Source organism: Poecilia latipinna, unplaced genomic scaffold (genome assembly GCF_001443285.1).
Source record: "Poecilia latipinna isolate Pla-1442-1.1 unplaced genomic scaffold, P_latipinna-1.0 Scaffold294, whole genome shotgun sequence".
In the NCBI taxonomy this organism is placed as follows: Eukaryota; Metazoa; Chordata; class Actinopteri; order Cyprinodontiformes; family Poeciliidae; genus Poecilia; species Poecilia latipinna.
In genome coordinates, this window is record NW_015112910.1 from 41,745 (window position 1) to 64,523 (window position 22,779).

At 37.6% G+C, this 22,779-nt stretch overlaps 1 protein-coding gene across 1 annotated transcript in view; it reads left to right on the forward strand.

The window, feature by feature from the left end:
- Positions 1-22,779, forward strand: part of thsd7ba (thrombospondin, type I, domain containing 7Ba) — a 126,467-nt gene that overhangs the window by 34,534 nt on the left and 69,154 nt on the right. The window contains exons 3-5 of the mRNA XM_015034288.1: positions 12,842-13,700; positions 18,011-18,259; positions 19,663-19,832. Coding sequence (XP_014889774.1) covers positions 12,842-13,700; positions 18,011-18,259; positions 19,663-19,832 — 1,278 coding nt within the window. The remainder of the gene's footprint in view (positions 1-12,841; positions 13,701-18,010; positions 18,260-19,662; positions 19,833-22,779) is intronic.

Below are 22,779 nucleotides of genomic sequence, written 5' to 3' on the forward strand. Positions count from 1 at the left end.
TTTTTTTTTTAAATTTTTTTTTTTTTAAATTTATTTTATTTTATTTTTTTAAATCAACCAAGAATTTTAATCTTGCCGTGTGAACCACTCATAACCTGTTGGGAAAGAAGAGCATTGATCAGAGAAGCAGCCAAGATTCACAACTCAAGTAACTATTTGTCTTACAATCTACAAATTTGGTAGATAATTTGTTAGACGCAAGAACTTAACATCCAGCTCCCAACAGTAAACATGATGGTGGCACCATCAGTCTGTGGGATCATTTTCTTCATTAGTACTAAAAAGATGGTCAGAACATATAGGAAGATGGAGGAACTAAATACAGGATTATTAATAGTTTTGACAGATAATCTGGGTCTGCTTTTAAAAAGCCAATAAAATATAATTAAAAAAAAAAATCTGTTATGTTAAGCAAAGAAGGGATTTACACACTTCCTCCCTTTGGGTATGAATTTAGACAGTTGGCATGGATGCACCATTCAATTCAAAAACTATTTTCAGAATAATAAATATATTGCTCTCTTCATGTTGTACTTTCACTTTGTCTCTGTCCGGTAATGGCCCGGTCGCCTGCAAAATCATAGCACCAGGTCTTCCCCCTCAGGTTGCTGCCTGCAGGTATGGCCATTAGTTCAGCTCCTGTGCTTAGAGAAGTGAACTCCCAGGTCAGCAGAAGGCAGTGAAACACAGGAGTGAATGACATCCCACCCAATTACTTGTCTCCCCTGCACATACCAGTGTAGGGACTCGAGGAGACCACATGAGACACGCCATTAGCCTGAAAAAAGATTCTCATCACTGCAGAGCCACATCACACACCTGACTGCTCCTCGCTAACTTTTTATGTCTTAGAATTACACAAAGCGTGCACTGATTTATTTTTTTTCTCTTTTTCTGAAGGATTTTTGCCAACATATATTCAAAGTTGGGCTGATGTATCTGAATAGAACCTAAAAGGCCATCCAGTCTATGCTTGGTATTAATGCAATGGCATATATATACTGCTCAAAAAAATAAAGGGAACATTTCACTTTAATTTTGTGTGGCTCCAAATCCAGGCCTCCATTGGTTAATAAATTTGATTTCCATTGATGATTTTTGTGTGATTTTGTTGTCATCACATTCAACTTTGTACAGAACAAAGTATTCAATGAGAATATTTCATTCATTCATATCTAGGATGTGTTATTTGAGTGTTCCCTTTATTATTTTTGAGCAGTGTATATATATATATATATATATATATATATATATATATATATTTTTTTATTTTTTATTTTTATTTTTTTCAATTTATTCACAATTGTTTGAGCTTATTCTAAGTTTGACCATGAGAACATTTCAAGCTAAGAAAGTGTGAATAATGTTCAATAACTGCTCGAGTATAAAAGAAACTAACTCCTTGCTGATGTAATTATTATTGATACATTTTTTTTCATTGCTTTGAGAAATATGTTTTTGTGCTTTGATCAAATTAAACACGTTGGGAAAATTTAACTGAAGCTATTTTTTTAACCAGCATAGTTTCAGTTAGAGGTTTGCATAAATGTCATTTTAATTTTGGGGATTTTAATTAGTTATTTGACCACTTCTTTTTAATATTGACCTGAGAAACAGCATACACTTTTAGACGTTTTTCCAAAAACAGGATTATTGTGGAGTAAGAATTTATTACTGATCATGTTTTGTCGAGTCTTTACATACAGATTTATATACAAAACATATTTAGATTCTCACCCCTGCTAATATTTGGTTAAATGTCTGTAAATTATAGAGAAACCACGTGGCTTGCAGTCAAGTCCTGCACATATCTGACTGAATATCTCTCAGTCACAGTAGGTCATTTAAGGTGGCTGGTTTCCTGGTACTGCTTTTCCATACATTTTAATAGGGATGAAGTAGGGGCCACTCAGAAGCTTAATGTCATCTTTTGAAAAAAAACCTGGTAATTATGGTTGCATAATTTCTCAGTCTTGTTTGATCATAAAATACGTTTTTAAAAATTTACTTGAACTTGTGAGGAGCTGCATGTTTAAGTGGAGCTTGACGGTGTCAATTTTGGACCAAATGCTGTTCGTTGGCTCTTGTGTCCCAGAAGGTTCCGGCTTGTTCTAATCTTGATGGTCCCCGGATCGTTCTTGAACATCCTTAGCTTTCCCTTTATGTCTCTTCGAGTAAAAGACAAAGGGACCGAATTCATATATGGTTTTTCTAGCTATTCTGACAATGCAAGGTGCTTTACGGTGGAGTCAACTTCACCCAGTCACACACACACATTTTTGTCCGTAGACAGAACTGCAGGTAACTTGGGGTTAAGTGTCTTGTTTAACAAGCTCTGTGAGAGGAAATACACACGTGGCACAAGAAAGCTGGAATAAAACCTTCAAGTGTTCATTTGCAAGACAACTACTCTAGACACCGAGTCACTGTCGACTGGATGTTTGAAACTTGGACACAGTTGGGTGTTTCACTGGCTTCCACTAGTTCCAATAACTCAAAATCTATGTTTGTTTGTTTTTTAAAGCAGGCTAATACGACTCTTCTGAATTGTCCTTTTAAATTAAATAAATTATAAACATCTAAAAATGAATGACATTCATATCCCTGGTGAGAGAATGTAAACTTTGAACTGGGCCTATATTTGAGTCCTAGTCCTCTCTAATTATTATGAATATCTTAGTTTGAAAGTAAATCTTTGGCAATAAACACCTGAGAGCGCTGAAACATCGCCCTTATGATGAACAGTCTGGCTCACTCATTAAAATTCAAGCAGTCGCTCCAAGATGTTCGTCACAGAGCCCTGGGAAACTCAGGAAAATAATGTTCATACCTGCTGCAGAAACATTTTTACACCTGCCTTCACTCGTTTGTTTTGTTGACTTAACAAAAATAAACCTGTGTTTTCAGCAGTCCCCATCTGAAACCTTTTTGACGGCCCCCTGCTGGGGCAAAAGTTACACGGACAGAGTAAACACCCGAAGAAAAACAGAACGTAAGCGAAGTCAAGTTGAAAAATGTCCAGCAAAGCAAGAGATTTTATTTTAAAACTATGGAGTCAATGATTTCTTGGATGAAAGCTCAACACATGATAATGTCGTCTGCATGGATTTACATGAAAATTTGAATCCTGAGAAACTTGCAATCTCTTGCTAAACTATTCATACACCTAAATTTGTTCTACGTGTCGGATTACAACCATCAATTTGATCTATTTTCTGGTATTTTTCTTGGTCTCTCTAGTTTCAAAAGATGAGTTCAACAAAACTTTTCAAGATGTCAAACATTTGTGATTGTAATGCGACAAAATGCAAAAATCTTTAGGCGGAGGGACACTTTTAAATGCATTTGAAAGAGATCAACACCCTCTGATGCTGCAGAAACACGACCCACGAGGTTCTGTTCAATTCATAAATAAATGAATGTTACATAAAGATCAATTTGTGCAGTACAGATTATTTTAAGAATCCAAAGACAATCCAAATAGATGCATACCAGTAAAATAAAACAAGAAACTATTGTGTTTATTTGTTGCTTTCTTAAGAGTCTTAGTGTACAAGAAAGAATCAAGTATTGTAAGTAAGTAAGGCCCCCAGTGGAGCTTCTTCCACCAGAGCTAAACAAACAGCATTGTTCCGAGCCGCAAGAAGAACAATGTTGTTGTTTATCAGCCAGCGTGATTATTCTTAGAAACACTGATCCTTCAGGCCATGTTTCTGTGAAGTTTGATTCATATCAGGTGGTTCATCAGCAGCTGCTTACTCAGAAAGCTGAAGCTCTTCCAAACATGGCAGAGCTTGAGATTTTAGCGTTCTGATGCTGATGACATAAAACAAACAATGTTGAGAAAAATAAAATGGCTGCATGATGAACACACGATTACCATGCGGTTTTGACTCTTTTTGAAGAATATCACATGCTCACCTCAAGTTGTTATACGTTATGTTTTATGCACGCCATTCTGATCCCCTCTATATGTGATGCAAAAAAATAAAATAAAAAACAAGACTGCATATCACCATTAACTCACCATATCTGTTGTGAAAGAGTTTGGCGCTTTCCTTTCAGCACAGACAGGGAAGGTAGGCTGAATATCTGCAATACTTTTCATTTTTTTTATGTAATTTTGTTATCACTTCATGATAATGCGTTAATCTTTCTCAGGTTGCAACATGAATAAATGAGGAGCAAATGCTCAGCTTGTTAAAACTTTTTTGAGACGGCTGCGCTTTTCAGATCTCAGTCTTAAAATTTCACACATAGACAAGTGTAATTGAACTAATCCTAAAAGCATATCATTGATGCACATTTTTAAACTCTATCCTTCTAGTTGGTTGACTAAGTTTCGCTCTCAAGAACAAATTAATGTGGATTTCATCTCGTGTGGCAACAGATTATCAAACACTGATTATCCCTTCAGGCTTGTTGAACAGAGATGTTATGAAGGTAAATAGTAAATTATAACAAAAAGACTGTTGATTGTATGTTTGCAGTACCTCCATTAGTCTGGGGTAAATCTTATTTTGAATTTTCAGGTAGAGGGAATAGAAACCGGCTACTGTAAGCTTTTCAGTATTTTTTGTTCTCTGATTATATATTTTTTCTTTCATTTTGTATCTTTTTTTTAACATTTCATGTAAAAAGCTGTTCTGAATGAGCTGAATCAGGTCTTTTGGAGATGGATCGACTGCCTGATGATAATCTTATGAACTTCTACAGACATGAATGCTGTAATTGACGATGCACCTCATCACTCATAAATTAAAGCTGAGGGTGTGTGCCATGGGGGAGGGCTCTGCTCATAATTAGGCCTCGGCAGGACACGTATCATTTAATTAAAAGCTGCAGTGACAAAGGAAGCATGTATCCAAACATTCAAGCTCACGGGGAGAAGGTGAGGGTGGATGCTCGGTAAACGCAGCAAACGGGTGTTTGAGAAATACAGAAATGGCGACATATAAACACAAGCAGAAACAATATAAACACAATCATTTAAAGTGTTATGGTGTTGTTATTTTGAGGTGCTGCACTCGGCTGGCTGAAAGAAAAGAGAGGCTGTTCTGATTTGATATGATGTAAAGGATTTTGCTTTCTGTGCTGTCTGTGGTTTCTCATCTAAAGATGGCAGCAACAGGTCCTTCAGGTCAGGGCCTTCATGTTTTGAACTTTGTTTGGCCAGAAAATCCCAAAGCTGCTCTATTGGATTTTGATCTGAGAAATGTGGAGCCTAAGTTTATGCACATACAGCAGGCAAATCAGACCCATATCTGAGTCTCTGACGTTTTCATGGCAATCTTTTTATCCTCCCCAAAAAATGGTGCCATTTCCATGCGTGACACTCCGATAGTTATCAAAACGGCTTCTTTGTTGACGTGAGACGTGCATCATAATTCTCCACCAGAAGAAGCAGGACGTGATCAATCTGAATATAAATTATGGCTGAAAATGATCATTCTAAAATTTTGAAAGACGTTTGTGTCACTGAATCACATCACAACCCCACTACTTGTGCTTTTTTTTTTTTTTTGGTTTTAGCTTCCTTCATCTTGTCATTATCTTGGGACAACACAGGCGGCTAACATTGCTGATTAACTTTAAAATAGATCTACTGACAGCAGCATCCATTATAACGTATAAGTGTGTGGGTCACATCCACATAGATGCTGTGGCCCAAACCTTCCCAACCAACGACTAAAGATTGACCAAATCATGACTCTGACTCCACCGGCCTGTTTTCTTCTTGTGGTGGATTCTGGAACCAAGAGGTCAACCGCCGAACGATTTCATTTTAGGTGTGTTTACCTGCTTCGGGGGAGTGAAAGACGAACTCCTAGACCAGTCTGTCTGTTGAGAGAGAGGGGATTAGCTTATCGCTACATTTCCTTTACAACATTACAAATATAAGTAGAAAATCTTAACTTGCTGTCTGTGAAAGCATAAACATATTTCATTGTCCTTCTCATTGCAGAGTCGCATGGGAGCTGATGCATGTCTCCTGTGGTCATTAGGGAAGGTTATAACTGGACAGGATAGCAGTACGTTAATATCTGATGTATCAATGTGTTTGTATTGACAGAATTTCTGTTGTTTTATTTCAACTGACAACAAAATGGAAGTGCAGAAACACCAGGAAGCATAAGCAGTAAGATATAAAACCCTGAAATCCTCCAATCATTCTCACTGCTGCTTTGAGAAAATGCAATTAAAGGGATCAGAGAGGCATAAGACTTAACAGCGAGAGATTGGGTTTTCTTTTGGCGCTGCACCGCTGGCTGAAAAGTTTAGTCTTCGTTTGTTTGCATCTTCTCCGCCGTGATCTATCTAGTTTTAATGTGCAGTGGAGATTGCTTTTGTTGCGCTGCTTGCTGGTATTTTACAGCCTTTTGGTGCAATCTGTCCAGCTTAAGTGTTCAGCCAAACCTCGCTGAAAAGGACAATTCGTGTTTAGTCACGCTCCGGGAGCCGCGTTTAATTTCAGTCTTTTCCTGTTTTGCGGCAAGGTCTACACACCCTGTTGGCCTCCCATTTTAATTCTGCTTTGCGAACATAAAATAAATAGTAAATTTAGCAGAGCCTCCCCCCCCCCCCCGGGCACAAGAGAGCCCCCTGGGGGGCGTATAAGGCAGAAATGAAGAAGCTGTGGGGGACTGGTTGCTCCTGAGGGGTCAACAGATGCTGATGCCGACAGATCAAGAGAGTGATTATTCAGAGCGTAAGAGATTCTCTGGTGCTTGTGTTTGTTGGCTCCCCTGGGAGTCGAATCAGTCCAAATCACACCTCCAGAAATCGCACACTCATATTTGGCACAGTTTGAAACCAGCAACAACAGCAAAGGTGTTCCTGATGATGAAAGGTTGCTTATCAGAAAGCAGTGACCGTAAGGGTGGTGCTACTGAGCTGAAGAAAGCTTTGAGCTACGCCGTAATTTACAACTCAGCTTATTTTGAAGAGCCGCTTTTCATGTCTGTGTTTAGATTATAATTCAAGGATTCCTTTTGTGTCTCTTTCGTGGCAAGGACCTCACTTTCTGAGCAAAATTTTGAATGGGCATCTAAAGTAAAATGTTTTTATTCAAAAAAAATGAAGCCGTCTTAACAGTTAAATTGGGCGAGTGGGCGATGAAAATCTCTCTTTGGAGAAACAACACATTGATGTTTGTTCAAACAGCGGTGAGCTTTTTTTTTTTTCGATGTCAACAAATAGTGTCTGTTCACATTGAATCAACTGAAGTTCAAACAGCAAAACTGGAATTTTGTTTTCTGTTGTTTCTGAAAATGTTTCAGCCTTTTCAAAATTAGCTACGCTTCTGTTCAGAGGTTTGCATGCACCTCTCATCAGCCTGTGTGTCATTTCAATGCTGCATCTCGACTATTAATACAGCTTTCATTTTCTCTAATACACACAGAATCAAAATTACTCATATGTCTCAAATATTCATACACCTCTGCTATTATTTGTTTAAAAAAATCTAGCAAGTTGCACCTCAGTGGCATAAGTTTTATAGCCATTAACAAGCTTCCATTGAAAATGTGACTGAATATTAGACGACTCCTTCTGGAAGAATTGCATTTATTTGATTTGGCTGGTTGGATTCCTGTCACGAACCCAGTTTTTAGGCAGAGTCCAGACATTTCTCACAAGGCTGAGTTCAGAGCTTTGGGAAGAAGCTTAACGTCAGCCTGCCTTATCTGTTCCAAAAGCAGTCGTGATGTGCGTTTAGGATCATTGTCCTCTTGGAACAACTGAGAGGATTGAGAGGTGCTGATCCAAAACACACACCTGCTAGTTGAAAACTCCTGCCACATGCACGGACAAGCCAAATGCTGTATGGGGAGAAGGGGGGGAGTGTTATCAAAGGCGATAGAAACTGAGATATTTGGCCACAGTGACAAAACAGTGTGTTTGGAGGAGTCAGAATGAGGCGTTAAAACTCTGTACTCATTGTCAAGGGCTGCTTTGAAGAAGTTCTGATGTCATGTACTATTGCATTGCAAAACAAAGTTAAAGAAATAAAGAGCATGAAGTACTGCCCTAAAAATGATCAACTCGTGTCAAATTACTATCAAGAAATTTGAAGCAATGATCCCAAATATATCATCGCTGCTTCATGTGGAATAACTCAGATTAGCATGAAGTGTCTGGAGTGACCTTACCAAAGCTCTGACTAACCCGACTGAAAATTCATGGACTGTGCCTACAACATCATGTCAGTGCCAGGAAGCCATCAGTCTAAATAAGTTTAAATAATAAGTTTTCTGTTGAGGGGAGTTGTCAAATATCCAGTCAGGTCATTTTAAATGATGATAATAAAATGTGTAGATAATCTGCAACTTGCTTATCTATTAAGCAAGTTGGATAAGCAAGTGGTATCAAAATAGTAAACTACTAAGGTTTCTTTGGACATACTGTTCTGACCTGAACTTACAAGCACTGTGAGAATGGAAAGCAATGGTCTAGTGGTCTAGTTTACCAGCCAACTATGTTTGTATTTTTCTTTGGCCTTTAATGAGGTTTATCACAAGGGAGTTCTGTCTTGTGTAAAATCTGATTCCTATTTTTAGAGAAGCCGAATATGAACAGCATCCCTTTATTTTTGCAAAGCCAGTCTTTCTTTTCAAAGGCAAGTCTTACAAAGAGGGATGTTGTAATTCTGCTGCTACCTTGTAAAATACTACCCACAGCGCAACTTAATTGCAAAACATAAACGGTTAATATTATGTTTCCGAATAATAGGAAAATTGCAGCTTTACGGTGTGGACCATAAATTACAGACCTGACAATAATTGGTTTGAGATTTCTGTATGATACATTTTACCTACTTTCAAAGTAATTTATAGCGGAAGCATGCTTCAAATTACAAGGGAGAATATGAAAAGCTCCCCCCTCCTTCTATCCCTGCTTGGACTATGCCTGAAAGAAGTTTGTGGAGAAGTAAAAGCAAATTGATGTCAGTTTTTGTCCTATTAGAAATTCTTATGTTTTTGGAGCCTGAGGAGGAGTACTAACTAAAATCTAACTTTTGAAAAAAGGCTATAAGATAAACAGAATATCTGTTATGTATTTAAAATGGGTAAGAAAAAAATATATGTAATGATCAGTGTTTGTCCACCTAAGTTTAAAAGTTTACATAAACTGAGCACCATTGTGTTTCCCTTCTTTGCTCATCGTCCAGATTCAGTTTAGTTTTTATTGATACCCACGGGGGAATTGTTTAGCTTGAGTTACAGTAAATAATTTATACCTTTACCAAACCAAACCTTTCAAACTTGGGAAAACATCACATCCATATAGTGTTTTATTTAATTATTTAAACAAATGACTTGCTGAAACTGAAGCTGTTGGGGTGATAAAATATTTCCAAATGTATTTTTTAAAATTGCATCTTCACAATTTTCAGCCCCCAAATGTCATCGTATATTTTACACCAAGAGTGCATTAATGTTGTTGTGCTACTCTAATTAATATTGCAAAGCCAGGAGGAAGAAAATTCAGCTGTAAGCTTTAAGGAACCTGTGCAATAATTCTGCACTGTTGGATTTCTCAACAACAAGCTGTTTTGTCTTGTTGCTTCTCAGCCTGGAAACAAAGAGTTAACAGCAGATTTCTCTGGCACACAAAGCTCACAGAGCAGTTTCAGTGTGTTGTCATTCAAAAGCAATTTACGGAGCAGCAGGACCTCATTATTACACCAATTTGATTCCAATTAGAAGAAATGAATCAAATTATCTTTTTCATGGCGGGCTGCAAAATAAGTGGTTGAGAAATGAACAAGACTGACATATATAACTACATTACATCAGCAAATTGATCAGAGTTCTTTGGTTTCAAACATTGATTGGTCTATTTCTTTTAGGCACAAGGACAAAAGGTCAAACAGCTTAATGTAAGATTTCATTCGATGGGAATTATTGTCCCTCTTTGTTTTAAGTTGTACATTGGGCACATGTTTAACCATGAATCTGTAGATTTGTCCAATTAATGGGAAGAAAAATGTCTTAGTATTCAATATTTATTGCATACACGATCAGATAGTGAACTCTGTTTGTTAGTTTTGTATTTTAAGAAACAAGGTCTCTTAGTGGCAGAATTATGATCAGTTCCTGTAAAGTTTTGTTTTTACTTTAAGGACCACAAGCTTTTGCTGAAAAGGTACAATTTTGTACCTACTCTCACCTGTTTTTGTTCACATTTTCTTCACTTGCATAGCTGTGTAAAATATTCAACAGTTTCCACATTCTGTCAAAGTCTGTGGTCAGCTTCAGCTGCTGCAAGAGGCACAGCCCAAGATCCAGTTCAAAGCCGACAGAAGTCTTTCCAGAAAAAAGGTATCAGCAGTTTTGTTTCCTCTCTGCCCACAGTCTGCTTTCCTCTATACTGCAGATTTAAAAAATTTAACAACCAGACCCCTGTCACGAAAAAGCTGATGCTACTAAGCAGCAACTGCCAAGTCCAATAGAGGTTCACCACAACCACATCATCAGCCACATATGATGGAAAATATCTAAATATAAAGTTGCCATAGTAAGTTGTAAATTAACCGTGTGTGCATTTTACTTGAATGAGTGTTTTCATAAGTGAGTATGTTTTAAACTGAGCATACAGCAGTTTTTCATTTGTCTGACATGCAGCTTAAACTGACAATAAGTTAGGAGAGAATAAGTGAAGGCTGGCAGCTTTGTGACAGTGAGGAACGGTTGAATCCTCTAGAATTAGCACCCTGGAAGTGTGTGTGTGTATGTGTGTGTGTGGGGGCGGGGGTGGGGGGAGGGGGTCTGCTTACATTGCATGAAAAAAAAAAATCTTTTTTGGGATCAATCCAGCTCAATATCACACATTTCATGGCCTTGTCAAAACAAAAGTTTACCCTTCCTTGCAGGTGCATTCGGTTTTCTGCTATACTAATATTATTTCAGCTCAGTTGACAGCTGAACCATTGACATCACTTTTGATATTCTGTAGCTTTTTTCAAAAATTTTTTTTTTTTTTTTTTTTTTTGATATTTTGGTTTTTATTCTAACTGTTGGTATGATTGTGCTAAATTTTATGAAAGGCTCTACTGGCCACTGCTGTGGGCAAGTATTTGTTTTCAGCTTGAAGTTAGACTGACCAAGGCCATTGATGGGTAGTAAATAGGACACATAATATCTGTACCATGTATTAATGAGTCATGTGAACATTCTGTATTTCCTTGGGGCTGACAAGAGAATCGTTGTGATGGGTCAATTTATCTCTGAAACTAGAGGGTCTTTCAGGGTCTTCCCAGGCTGCAGGGGTCAGCGTCCATCAAAAGTGATCCAAGAAGAGTACAGTGATGAACCTTTGACATGGTCACGGTCAACCATGGCTCACTGATGCATGTAGTCTGAGCAGAAGCTACTGGAGCTTGAACTTTTTAAAATAGTTTGAGCCGTTTCTGAGTGAAAGGTGTCAGAATACCAAGAGCAGCACATTTAGGTGCAGATCTGTCAAGCAGTTCATCTGGAGTGTTTCTAACCAAAAAAAAAAAAAAAAGAGCCAAAAATTGGGACATGAACATGTGAAAGCGGCCTGATCAGAAGAATTATGTTGCTTATCTGGTGAACACTTAGACCCAGGATGCACCGCGGGATGGAGGTAAGCCAGCTGAGGGAGCGTGACGCTTTCGGCCATGTTCCAAATACCCCAAATCTCAATCCAACCTTAGAGTCGTGTTGCACAAAGAGGATGAACGCTCACCTCGCATTTGGAGAAAATTTGAAATCTGCTGCAAACATCTTAGTGTCAGATACAGCAATATATCACCAAGGGTCATTGCATGATTCAACTGATCAGCACAAAAAAAGTGAAACAACACGCAGTTAGACATTTTGTCACAATATTACGCCTAACTGGTTTATATGTAAACACACAGATCATAATACTGAATGTATGAATGCAATATTCACGTGCCGATATAAACATTTTGCAGTGTTTGAACATGTGTTATATATGCAAAACCAACTCTGAGCTACATAGAGAAAAATAATATCTCTGGAAGAAAACCTAAGAAAAAAAGGTGTGAGAGAAACCGACTACACACCCACTCCACACTTTTCATATATGACTTAAAAAATAAATAATTGGGATTAATCCATTATAGTTCTGTCATTTGACAATTGTTAGCACATTTGTGTTTGTCTACCCCATAAAGCTGTGAAACATTGCATTATGGTTTGTGACTGAAATGGGAAAAAATGTTTTAACGTTGAAGGAAAACTTCATCTTAAGAGACAGCAGTGCTGCATAGCTTGCACTTTATTGAAAAGATGCAAGAGCTTTTAACATAGTAAAGTCGCTAATGGTGTGCTCTAAACCATATTAGATAGAAATGCTGAGCTATGATCACACTTTTATTGAATGCCCCTCATTGCTCCCAAGTCTGTAATTACTTGTGTGTCATGCACAGAACCCACAAAGTTTCAGGCTAAAGACTTAGTTTTTAAAAGAAAGACATAGTTTCCATGTTTGCAAATATATTGAGGTTTATGGAAAGGATATGTCAATATCACTTAAGGAATATAACAGGCCTGATTCCTGTGGTAGCCTAACATATTGATCCAATAAATTAAGTCCTTGTGATTAAGAAACTGACCTTGTATTTTTGTATTGATGTTTGCCACCGGTTTGATTACTTTGTGTTCCTTTGTTCCTTTCTTCTTCTGTTCATGAATAAAGCAATCATAGAGGTTAAGTGAATGGCCTTGAATTGGGCTTGATTGCAAGCCTCCAGATAGCTGCAATTTAAATCATTGCTCTCTCCTCTTCCACCTCCCCAAAGCACTCGTTTTTAATGAAAATGTACTCTATGTCTTCTTTTTTTTTGTAGGCTCGTGGGGTCAGTGTGTCGGGGAGGTGTGTGGCTCAGGTGGGGTTCAGACAAGGACAATATGGTGTGTCCACATGGAGGGCTGGACGACCCATAACTCGCACTGCCAGCACGTGGAAAAACCAGAAAGCAAAAGGCAATGCTTTAAGGTCTGCGACTGGCACCAAGATCTTTTTGAATGGGATATTTCTGACTGGGGGGCTTGTGTTCTTGTCCCTTTCTTTTCTAATGAACTCAAGATGAGGACTACTGAGTGCATTACAGCACAGCATGGCATTCAGAAGCGCAATATCCACTGTGTTCGCACTTCCAATCGAAGCACTGTCAGCATAAGGATATGCGAGTTCTTCTCCCAGAAGCCACCTGTGGAGCAGGCCTGCCTCATCCCCTGCCCTCAGGACTGTGTGGCTTCAGACTTTACCTCATGGTCGAGTTGCAGTAAAACTTGCGGTGCTGGTCTACAGCATCGGACTAGACACGTCCTGGCCGCGCCAATGTATGGAGGGGCTAACTGCCCTAATCTAACCGAGACCAGGACTTGTACTAACTCCGTTGACTGCCCTGTTGCAGAGGGGGAGTACCAGTACAGCCTTAAAGTAGGGGCCTGGAGTAAGTGCCGTCTACCCCATAACAAAGACGCCGTCTTAAATGGAAGGACCACAGTGGACTTTGGTGTTAGCTCCAATGAGAACAACTCTATCACGACACAAACACTGGATTCTCACCACCAATTCCGTCATCACCAGAACCACCATGGTCAAGCTCACATAAGGTACCCGATGTCATGGGAGCTGGAAGTGGGATATCAGACACGACATGTACGCTGTGCGAGAAGTGATGGCAAGAATGTTATGCTAAGGTAAGAAGACTGTTTTTTTTTGTTTGTTTTTTTTTGTTATAAATGCATTTTTTACACATTCGAAAACATCATTTTCACTGGTTACTTCATTTCACTTCACCTTGCTAGTACTGAGTTGCATCAGTCTGGCCTTCACATTACGGTACAGTAAACTAATTGGCATGTTCTTTGAGCTAGGTAGAGATGGTGTTAGCCTTCAGAGAGGCATCATCAGGAGATGGGTACGCTGGTTGTATGATAATGGTTAGTAGCATTACTCTGGTAGATTGTAGAGTTTAAATAGTGCTTAGTGTTTATTAAAGTGCACAAAGAAAGCCAAAAATAAAATTACACACCACTAAGCCACCAACAACCTGTACTCTTAATACACAGCAGGATTTATTTATGTTTTCATGTTGAATTTGTTTTTCCAATCTGTTATTGTCTAATTCTGGTGAGACTGTGCGAATTGTGGCATATTTTCCTGTTCCCAGCTGGCAGTGCGGTCGTTCGGTACTGTAGTTCATCTTCTTTCAAGGTTTAACATGTTGCACATTAGGAGATGCTGTTTCACATACGTTGTTGTTATGTAGTTGTTTGAGCAACTGTCACTACTCTTCTGAACTTAAAAAAATGTATATAGTTAAAAAAAATGTAAGCAAAATAATTGACAGCGAACTGCCTATTTCACACGGTAAATCCCATTTAATAGCAGTTCTACCAACACGACCCACCTCCAGTGTGATGCTTTCGTCATTCTCTATTAGTTTTCATTTATTCTAGAGTCGAGCATCACTCTCGCTGATTTATTTGTCAAGAATATATTGCTCCATAAGATGTGATCTTGACCTTCATATAGCGTTTATTGAAAAACTGTAGTTTAAAAAGACCAGTCTCACTCAGCCACATAAAATGAGCGTAACTACATATAGTTTAAGTAACACACTGAAATGTTTTACTGCAACGATGCAACAGATCTGAACATTAGACACTTCATTCGATACTTTGTGCTGTAATGATGCAACCACAGGTTTTGCAAAAAGTGTTTTTGAGATTATTTTATGCATAGAAGAGGTAAAGCATAGCATTACCTCTTCTATACACAGCAAATTTCAAATCATAACCAAATCTATGACTCACTGTGCTAAATTCGAATCTGTTAAAAACAATTGAGTTGCCTATTTTAGAAGCTTTGTGTTCAATTCAAATTGGTCATTTCTTTATGACTATTTATGTGTGGAGGAAATAGTGAAATGAATTAAGGAAAATGGTTAATGTGTACGTCTGGTTGGCCGAATAAATGGCTTAATTTTTTATTTATTTTCTGTCTTATAGTCTGTCTTATCTAATTACATCATTGCTTAGTTGCTATGTTGCTTGCTTATTTCTTGATTAATTACTTGTTAAGTAGATTGTTTGCTTACTTATTTACTTATTCAGTGCTTGCAATGTTGGCGACTTTCTCACTTAACTTGCTTACAATGTTATTTACCCTTATTTTGCTCGCTGTGTATTTATTTCATGATTTTCTTATGTACCTACTTCCCTCACTGCTTAATAATCTATTGGTTACACGTGACTCCATTTTGAACTTAATTATTTACTTCATATTTCCCTCATTTTATTTTATTTATTTACCTGTTTACTTCCTGTGTCTTGTTCATTAATGTAAATTCACTGGCTGGCCTCTTAAAAAATGGACACATTTGGTTGCTTTAAATAGGCCAGAGTCTTTCTCCCCCGTTGGTCCGGATGTTTTGTGCAGGTGTGAATACACTCAAGCGAACCTTGATGCGGACGAAACAACTCGACCGGGGTTAAGAAATGAAAAGCTACTCATTGCATCAGCTGGGGTTAAATAACTTGTTTGCTGGAAGTGGATTGTATGTGCAGTAAATATCAAATAGGAAGCTCATACCTACTTGCTCAGTTAAATTCAGGTGGTGGTTTTTTTTTTTAGCCTATTTACTTATCTTCTCACTTACTCACTTTTGTATGTACATACTTATTGACCCACTTCTTTGCTAAAGACTTTGTTTTTGCAATGTATGTGATCCACTGTGGTTTCTATTGGCTGTTTTGTTCATGTAAAGGTGGATTCAGTAACACAAAATGCTTTTTACAGATGTCTGTTATTTATTCCATTATAACCAGATTATGTGAGAGCTCATGTTTCAGCAGCATGTTGGCAGGGAGGTGAGGTATTATTGTGTTAAATGTTAAGTGGTACTCCCTTCAGCCGCTGCTTGTTGAGCTGACCCTGGTATTTGGATTTGATAAGAATGGATTTTGCTGCACACGTTTAAACACAAAAATAGAGCACGCGCACACACACACACACACACACACACACCCCCCACACACACACACACACACACACACACACACATGCAGTCATGATTTTTTTGCCCCCATCATCGAGGGAGGAAAATCTTTGCATCTATATTATGATGTATTGTCTAAATGCCACTAAATACCATCCTCTTGGTGTATAATGACACATTTGAGTGGCTGTTAAGCTCAATATGTCTCCATACAGACAAACATATCAGCAGCGGTATTTCAGTTTAACACTGTCTTATTGATTCTAGCTATTGTTTCTGATCATTCTACTGTTGCGGTTATACACAGTAAGAAGTGGTTCTCATTTTCTGCCTGCTTTGGAAGGGGAATTTAAAACCCAAGTGTGGATTCTTGGTCATCCAGGTCAGGTTGTGAATTCAAGGAACCAAGGAAGCATACATTTCACTCAGATTGAAATCATAGGTCATCCTTCTCAATGGTTCGGTGGATTTATAGGTTTTGTACAAAGGGACCATTTGCAGCGGAGTACCTGCTAACTTGCTTTGCTATTAGATACATTTGGAGCTTTTGAACTTGTGCTTTTTCCCAAATAAGACTTGTCTTATTTTACTTTAGCTTCAGTTTAATTACAGAATATTAAATTAAATATGCTGTGTGCTCACATCTTAATAACCTCATTATGTGTATTGCCCAATTAAAGAAGTTAAACAGGAATTTAGTGACAAATGAACTTGTTTCACTAATTTAAAGGAGCAAATTGGCTCATTGAATCTCTTATAAAAGGTGGACTTTTTACAGAAAGTAAAATAACAGATTTTTTTTTTAATACAGAAGTGGATGATTCAAAGTTAGTTTGTTCTTCATGGGTCTCAGTATAACTAGCAGATTCAGTAGATTCTCTAGGCATGTGGTATTTTAAATGTTACTTAAGGAGATATGTCCACTAATCCATTTAAAGCTCAACTGCACCTTGGGTCTGCACTATAATTAAAGTTCAGTGTAACTAGCAGGCCCATAGCAAAAGGGCTGCATGGCCTTGTACAAACACTAAATACAAAATGCTACTATGTGCATTTGAATTCATGATCCTTAATCTTTTTATGTTGTCCTCAGTGCTAGAACCTTTAAGGAATAAATGCAAACATCTATTATGTATTATACAAGTCAAATTAGTCTTTAAATAGCATGTCATTATGAGTGTCAGCAGGCAAATTTTAGTCATGTTTTTGAGGCACTTACTATACAAATAACTACAACATTGCTTTAGTAGATGAAAATAATAAGTCTGTGGAATAAGTAGTGGAAGTATGCAAATATTTTAATACATTTCTGTTTTGAGCAACTTTGGATCACAGTTTCTCATTTGATGAAGATTTCTCTGTTATTTTGAACGAGCAGCTGTGATTGCTGATTCTTTAGGTCCAGATATAACAATGTTTGTTTTGTCTCTGTTCAGCTATGGGAAGTTATGGTTAAAGATTGTGATGCCATTTCATGACTGTGTGTATAACAATCAAAAGTCCAAAGATGAACAGGTTGTTAGCACAGAAGATTTGACAGGCATTTATACACACATTGGACAAACTCAGCTCTGCTGCAGAAGCCACACATACATTAACCTTACCAATGAGGCTCCATCAAGGGGGAAATAAACAGACTTTCCAGCAGTATTACATTGTTTGCATTAGAAGTATCGTTACAACAAAGAAATAATCAACAAACACAAATTGTCTTGCTTTATTAAGCCACGTTTATTATGCTTTATTGGCACAAGGTAAATGGAATGAAATACTTTATGCTGTAATTACTGCTATGACATAGTGACCATTTAAACAAGCATGAAAAAAGCATTTTTCTTTAATAAAAGTTACATACTGCCACTTTAATGAAGACAAAGTAAATTGCAGACAATTTATTTTACTGTCTATCACTGCCTAAACTGTAACAGAAGTTAAAACGGTTTTATGTCATGTAACAAAGCCTGTTTAAGGCGGCAGACTTGGTAATGAAGTCTTCTCAATCTTCAGTTTATGTACCAAGGACACCTCCCCACTGACCTTCCAGGCATGTGTGATGCCCAAAGACTGTCAGACCTCTGACTGGTCATCGTGGAGTTTCTGCTCAAAGACCTGCCGATCCACCGACCTGTCCCCTGGGTATCGCGTCCGGACACGGATCATGACACAGATCCCACATGGAGGAGGAAAACAATGTCCTGCACTCGAAGAAAAGGAAGCCTGCAACATCATAGGAGATTTACTTCCCAAATGTCCCAGGTATTCATAAATAAATGTGTTTGTTTTTATGCCCAGACCGCCCAGAAACCGGGATTCTGTTCATCTGTGATCTTCTGGCTACAATATTTAGATCAAATAGCTGCTATTACTTCATCTACTACATCTGAGTTCATTTTAACACTTGAATGACACAAAGCTCACAAGAAGCAAGTATGTAATTTTTGCAGTTTTATCCACTCAACTAGTTTTATCTCTAACCAGCAACAGTAAGAACTAACCTGATGAGTTATTTTGACTTGGAGGAAGAAGATGCCTGGTTCTCATTGCACTGAAGTTAGAAAAGGTTTTGCTAATAAAACAAGCACTGAACAAAGTACTCAGTGGAGAATTACATTCTCTGCTAGTTAGTTTTTTCCCCCCTTTAAATTTACATGGAGTGCCTGAGAGCAGGGGATTTACATGATTAGGGGAAAACTCATTACGGAAATTAAGCATTTGATAGATTACTAGGGGCTGTTGTTCCAGTAATCTCCTGAAATATTATTGCTTTCTGCATCGTTGCATATTTCCTAGTTGAAACCAAACATTTATTTAGAAGTTCTGGAATAAAAAGAAAAATATATTGCAGCCTCCTTCTGACTAACTGAAAGAAAGAAGCCTGTGTGTACACTGACTGTTGTTAATCCCCCCTAATGGTTTATTCTCATTCACATTCATTTAAATCTTTGTTTACTGGTTGTATGGCAGATTTACTTTTAAAAGACCCAAATGTAAAACATCTCTGGTGTAAACTTCATAACGGTTATCTGGTGCTTTTCTAAATGGTTTGTGACACTTGGACCTTTTCACCTTTTCAGCCTATTTCTTTTTGTCCCTATCTTAACACAAACTTTAATGCACAATTTTGGAGGGGTTTTTTGTGTAAAAGATCAGCATGATATCAGTTATAGTTGTGAAGTGGAAGGAAAACAAAATATGGTTTTCACAGCTTCTTCTCCCAGAAGAAAGAGAGAAAGAAGGGAAGACTGGTCTGGCAGACCCCTTGACTCTGATACCCGTAAAAAAAAAATCAATTTCAATTGCCAAGACAGATCCATTTACCTAACCTGAGTGGCCAGGCAAGAGGAGCATTAATTAAAGATCCATGGTAACTGTTACTGAGCTGTAGACTTACAGATTGTGTAAGAAGTACTGCTGACTGGACTGTTGTGCATTTCACAAATCTGGCTTGTGAAATCCTGTATCTTTTAAAACATTTTTAAAAGAATGCGTCCTTGTTTTTCCACTTGACAATTAGGCATTACTCTGTGTTGGATATTACATAAAATCCCAAAGTATTGCATTGATATTTGTGACTGTAGAGTGAACATATATAAAATAAGTTTAAGGGGTATGAATGCTTTTGCATGGCGTTGTATTTCCACTTTGTTGTGTTTCCTAAGGTACACCTGGAGGACCACTGACTGGGGTGAATGCCACATCCGACATTTACTGGGCCAGCAGGATCGACGGCGGGCTAACATCAGTCTGCTGTGTGGAGGTGGAGTCCAGACCAGGAAGACCTACTGTGTTCAAGTCCCTGATGATTCAGCAGCACATTACAAGAAGGAAGGTGAGACAAGTAGCTTCATCCTGTTTGAACCAATACTTCCCAGAAGCACATATTGGCTAAAAATATTCACTGTTATGAAACAGAAATTTATGCAAACTTAAAGCTGTGATCTGAGCATCATGGTTGGCTGTGTGCATGAAAACATGCCTTCGAACAATAGGAGAAGTGTGTCCCGATGCAAGTATCTTCAATTTATTCATTGTATGATTTACTGTCACATGTAATGTGCCATAGTGAAGGCTTTGAACAACAGGGGATCCCCTGCTCTGCATATAAAGCAGCTAATTTTTCCTCCAACAGTTTAATTCCCAGGCCTTCAATCTTATTTAAATATTTTTCCAAGTAATAGTCATAAAACGAACGGCAAAATGAATGTACGTAGCTGAAAATAGACACCAACATCGGTAGCCTACAAGGTACTTGTTAAGCTTAAGGTTCTGTATTGATATTAGCTAGTCATCGTTTAGCTCACATTACCTGCATCCAGCAGCTTTACTCAACTCAGTCGGTTAGTTTGGAGGGAAAAACTGTGAAAAGTTCTTTGCGTTTTGCTGGTTTGCTGCCGTGATCCTAACACAAACCTACGTAGCTCCGAGCAGCAGCAGCAGGTCTCCTTCACAGGTGGAAACATGTTGCGTTTAAAGGCGGCTCGGAAAAACAGGTTACAACATGTTAACAACGGATTAAACAGTTTTAACTGATAAAAGTAACAGAGGACACAGATATGGGAAGTGTGGAAGCCTCTACTGTATCAAATTGACATAGGAATAACAGAGAGTTGGCCATTCTAAGGTAAAAACCCAGCGCATACAGTGTTCATGTTTTGTTTTGTTTTTCATCCAGCTTCCCGCGCCACCCCTGCAATGACACGGCGCCCCCCATAGGGGGCGCGCCCCACAGTTTGGGAACCTCTGGATTAGAGTATCAATTGTAAGCCTTAACCGCAGGGTAAAACACATTGCTACAACTTTTGCCTTGCAAGAAAAGAACATTGTTGTAGTCCAGGTAATGGCCTTTCTGTTTGCATGTTCTTTTGTATGCCTGGATTTTGCCGGCTTCCTCCCACTGTCCAAAAACACACAAGTTAAATGAAGTGGTCACAATAAATTGCCTTTAGGTGTAAGTACACTTTCCCTAATATACAATGAAGGTGAATCTGACTGTCTTGAAACAACACAAAATAATGAAACAGTTGAAACTAAAACGTGACCTCATACAATCTTATTAATGTGACAGTATTTTCAAACTGCAGTTGTCAAGTCATCAACTTTATTTGTTCCTGCTATGACTCTACAACGAATAGCATCGCAATAAGGTGAAATAATCAGCTTAGAAAACACTAAAAAGCTGCCAAATAAAAAAAAAAATATATATATATATATATACATATATTAAAGCCGAAGGAATAAGTGTTTCTGTTCTGTCTTAGATAAATTAGATCATTTTAAACATTTTTTGTGTAACTATTGTGGAATTTTAAACTGTGGTTATCATATCATCAGAATAACCTACTAGTTTGTATCATACATATACAAAGTATGTAGTTAATTCTAAAGTTCAGAAATGAATAATTTTTTCCACAGAACTACATAACTTCCAGTGTGCATCACCACAAATGAAGAAAAAAAGAAATTAAAAAAGGAGAGTCAGGCAGTGGCATAAGTATTAACCATTTATCATTTTAATTAAGCACAGTGGGCCCCTTTTAATGACTATCAATTGAAATGTTCTTTATTCTTTTTGCAAATCACGCTCTTTCCTGCATAATGAATAAAACAATTTGTCAGTAAAAGCATGCTAATTTAGACATCTGTATTTTGCCCTGGTGTTTGAGAGAAGCCAGCCTTTTGAACAACGTTGGAGAGAAATGTGAACACCTTAAATGATAGATTTGTTACAAGAAGGCCTTATCATGATTTGGTTCAGCAAGTCTTTCACTTCATGTGCCATTATGTGAAGTTTCTTCCAGTTAAATAAAAACAATTTGTGGAATAAAGCAAAAAGATCTCCACTGCACTTTATCTCTGTGTTTAAACAAGCGTGTCATTTTCACATAGAAGATCAAACACCATGTAAATTATGGTGGGTGAAACGGCAAAATGCTCTGTGAACATTAAATCATTTTTCTATGGGCTCTCAGTTAAATGGAAATTTGCCTCTCAATGATGTTCGAAGCTGCATCAACATGGAACATTAGATTGAAATCTCTCTGCTGTGGACAGGCAGAAAAGTACCTTTTTACTCTGAGGCAGAGCCCCGTGTCAGTGCACAGCAAAAAGTCCAGTGTTGATTTAACTCCCACAGAGTTGATATTAACATTTTTTTGACGTTTATATAGTCCACACTCTTATGTGTTAAATTAACACTTTCAAAATAGTTACATGTTTAACACTGGATCAGAGTAAATTTTTAACTCACAAAACAGAGTTAAATTAACTCTGTTTGGGATGCAATGGTTAACACTGATAAAATAACAATTTTGTTTGTGTTAATTTAACACTTTCAAGTGCTAGAAATTTACTCCAAAATGTGTAACTTCATGGTTCTGGTTAAAATGTATTATAATAAAGTAAAACTAAAACAAATAAATCAATTTTAAACAAATGTTTTATTTATGCAGCTGTGTTTCCAACATTTTAAACTGTTGTACAGTGAACAACATTCAATAGCATTCCATACAAGTTTTGAATATCTAAAGACTTATAAAATTTTTGATCTGGGATTTTCAGAAGATATCTTTCACTATAAAAATACCCCTGAAAGCATGAAAATGAACAAAGGTCTCTGTAAATAGCTGTTTAGGTAACAAAGGAAAAAGTGATTGCCAATTAATAATATATTGCTTATCTTGCTCTTAAGTCCCCCACTCATTCCTTCATTTTGCCAACATCAATGTTATTCAATGCAAAAATTTATAAAAATTCATTAATGCAAGTTCATTAGAGAT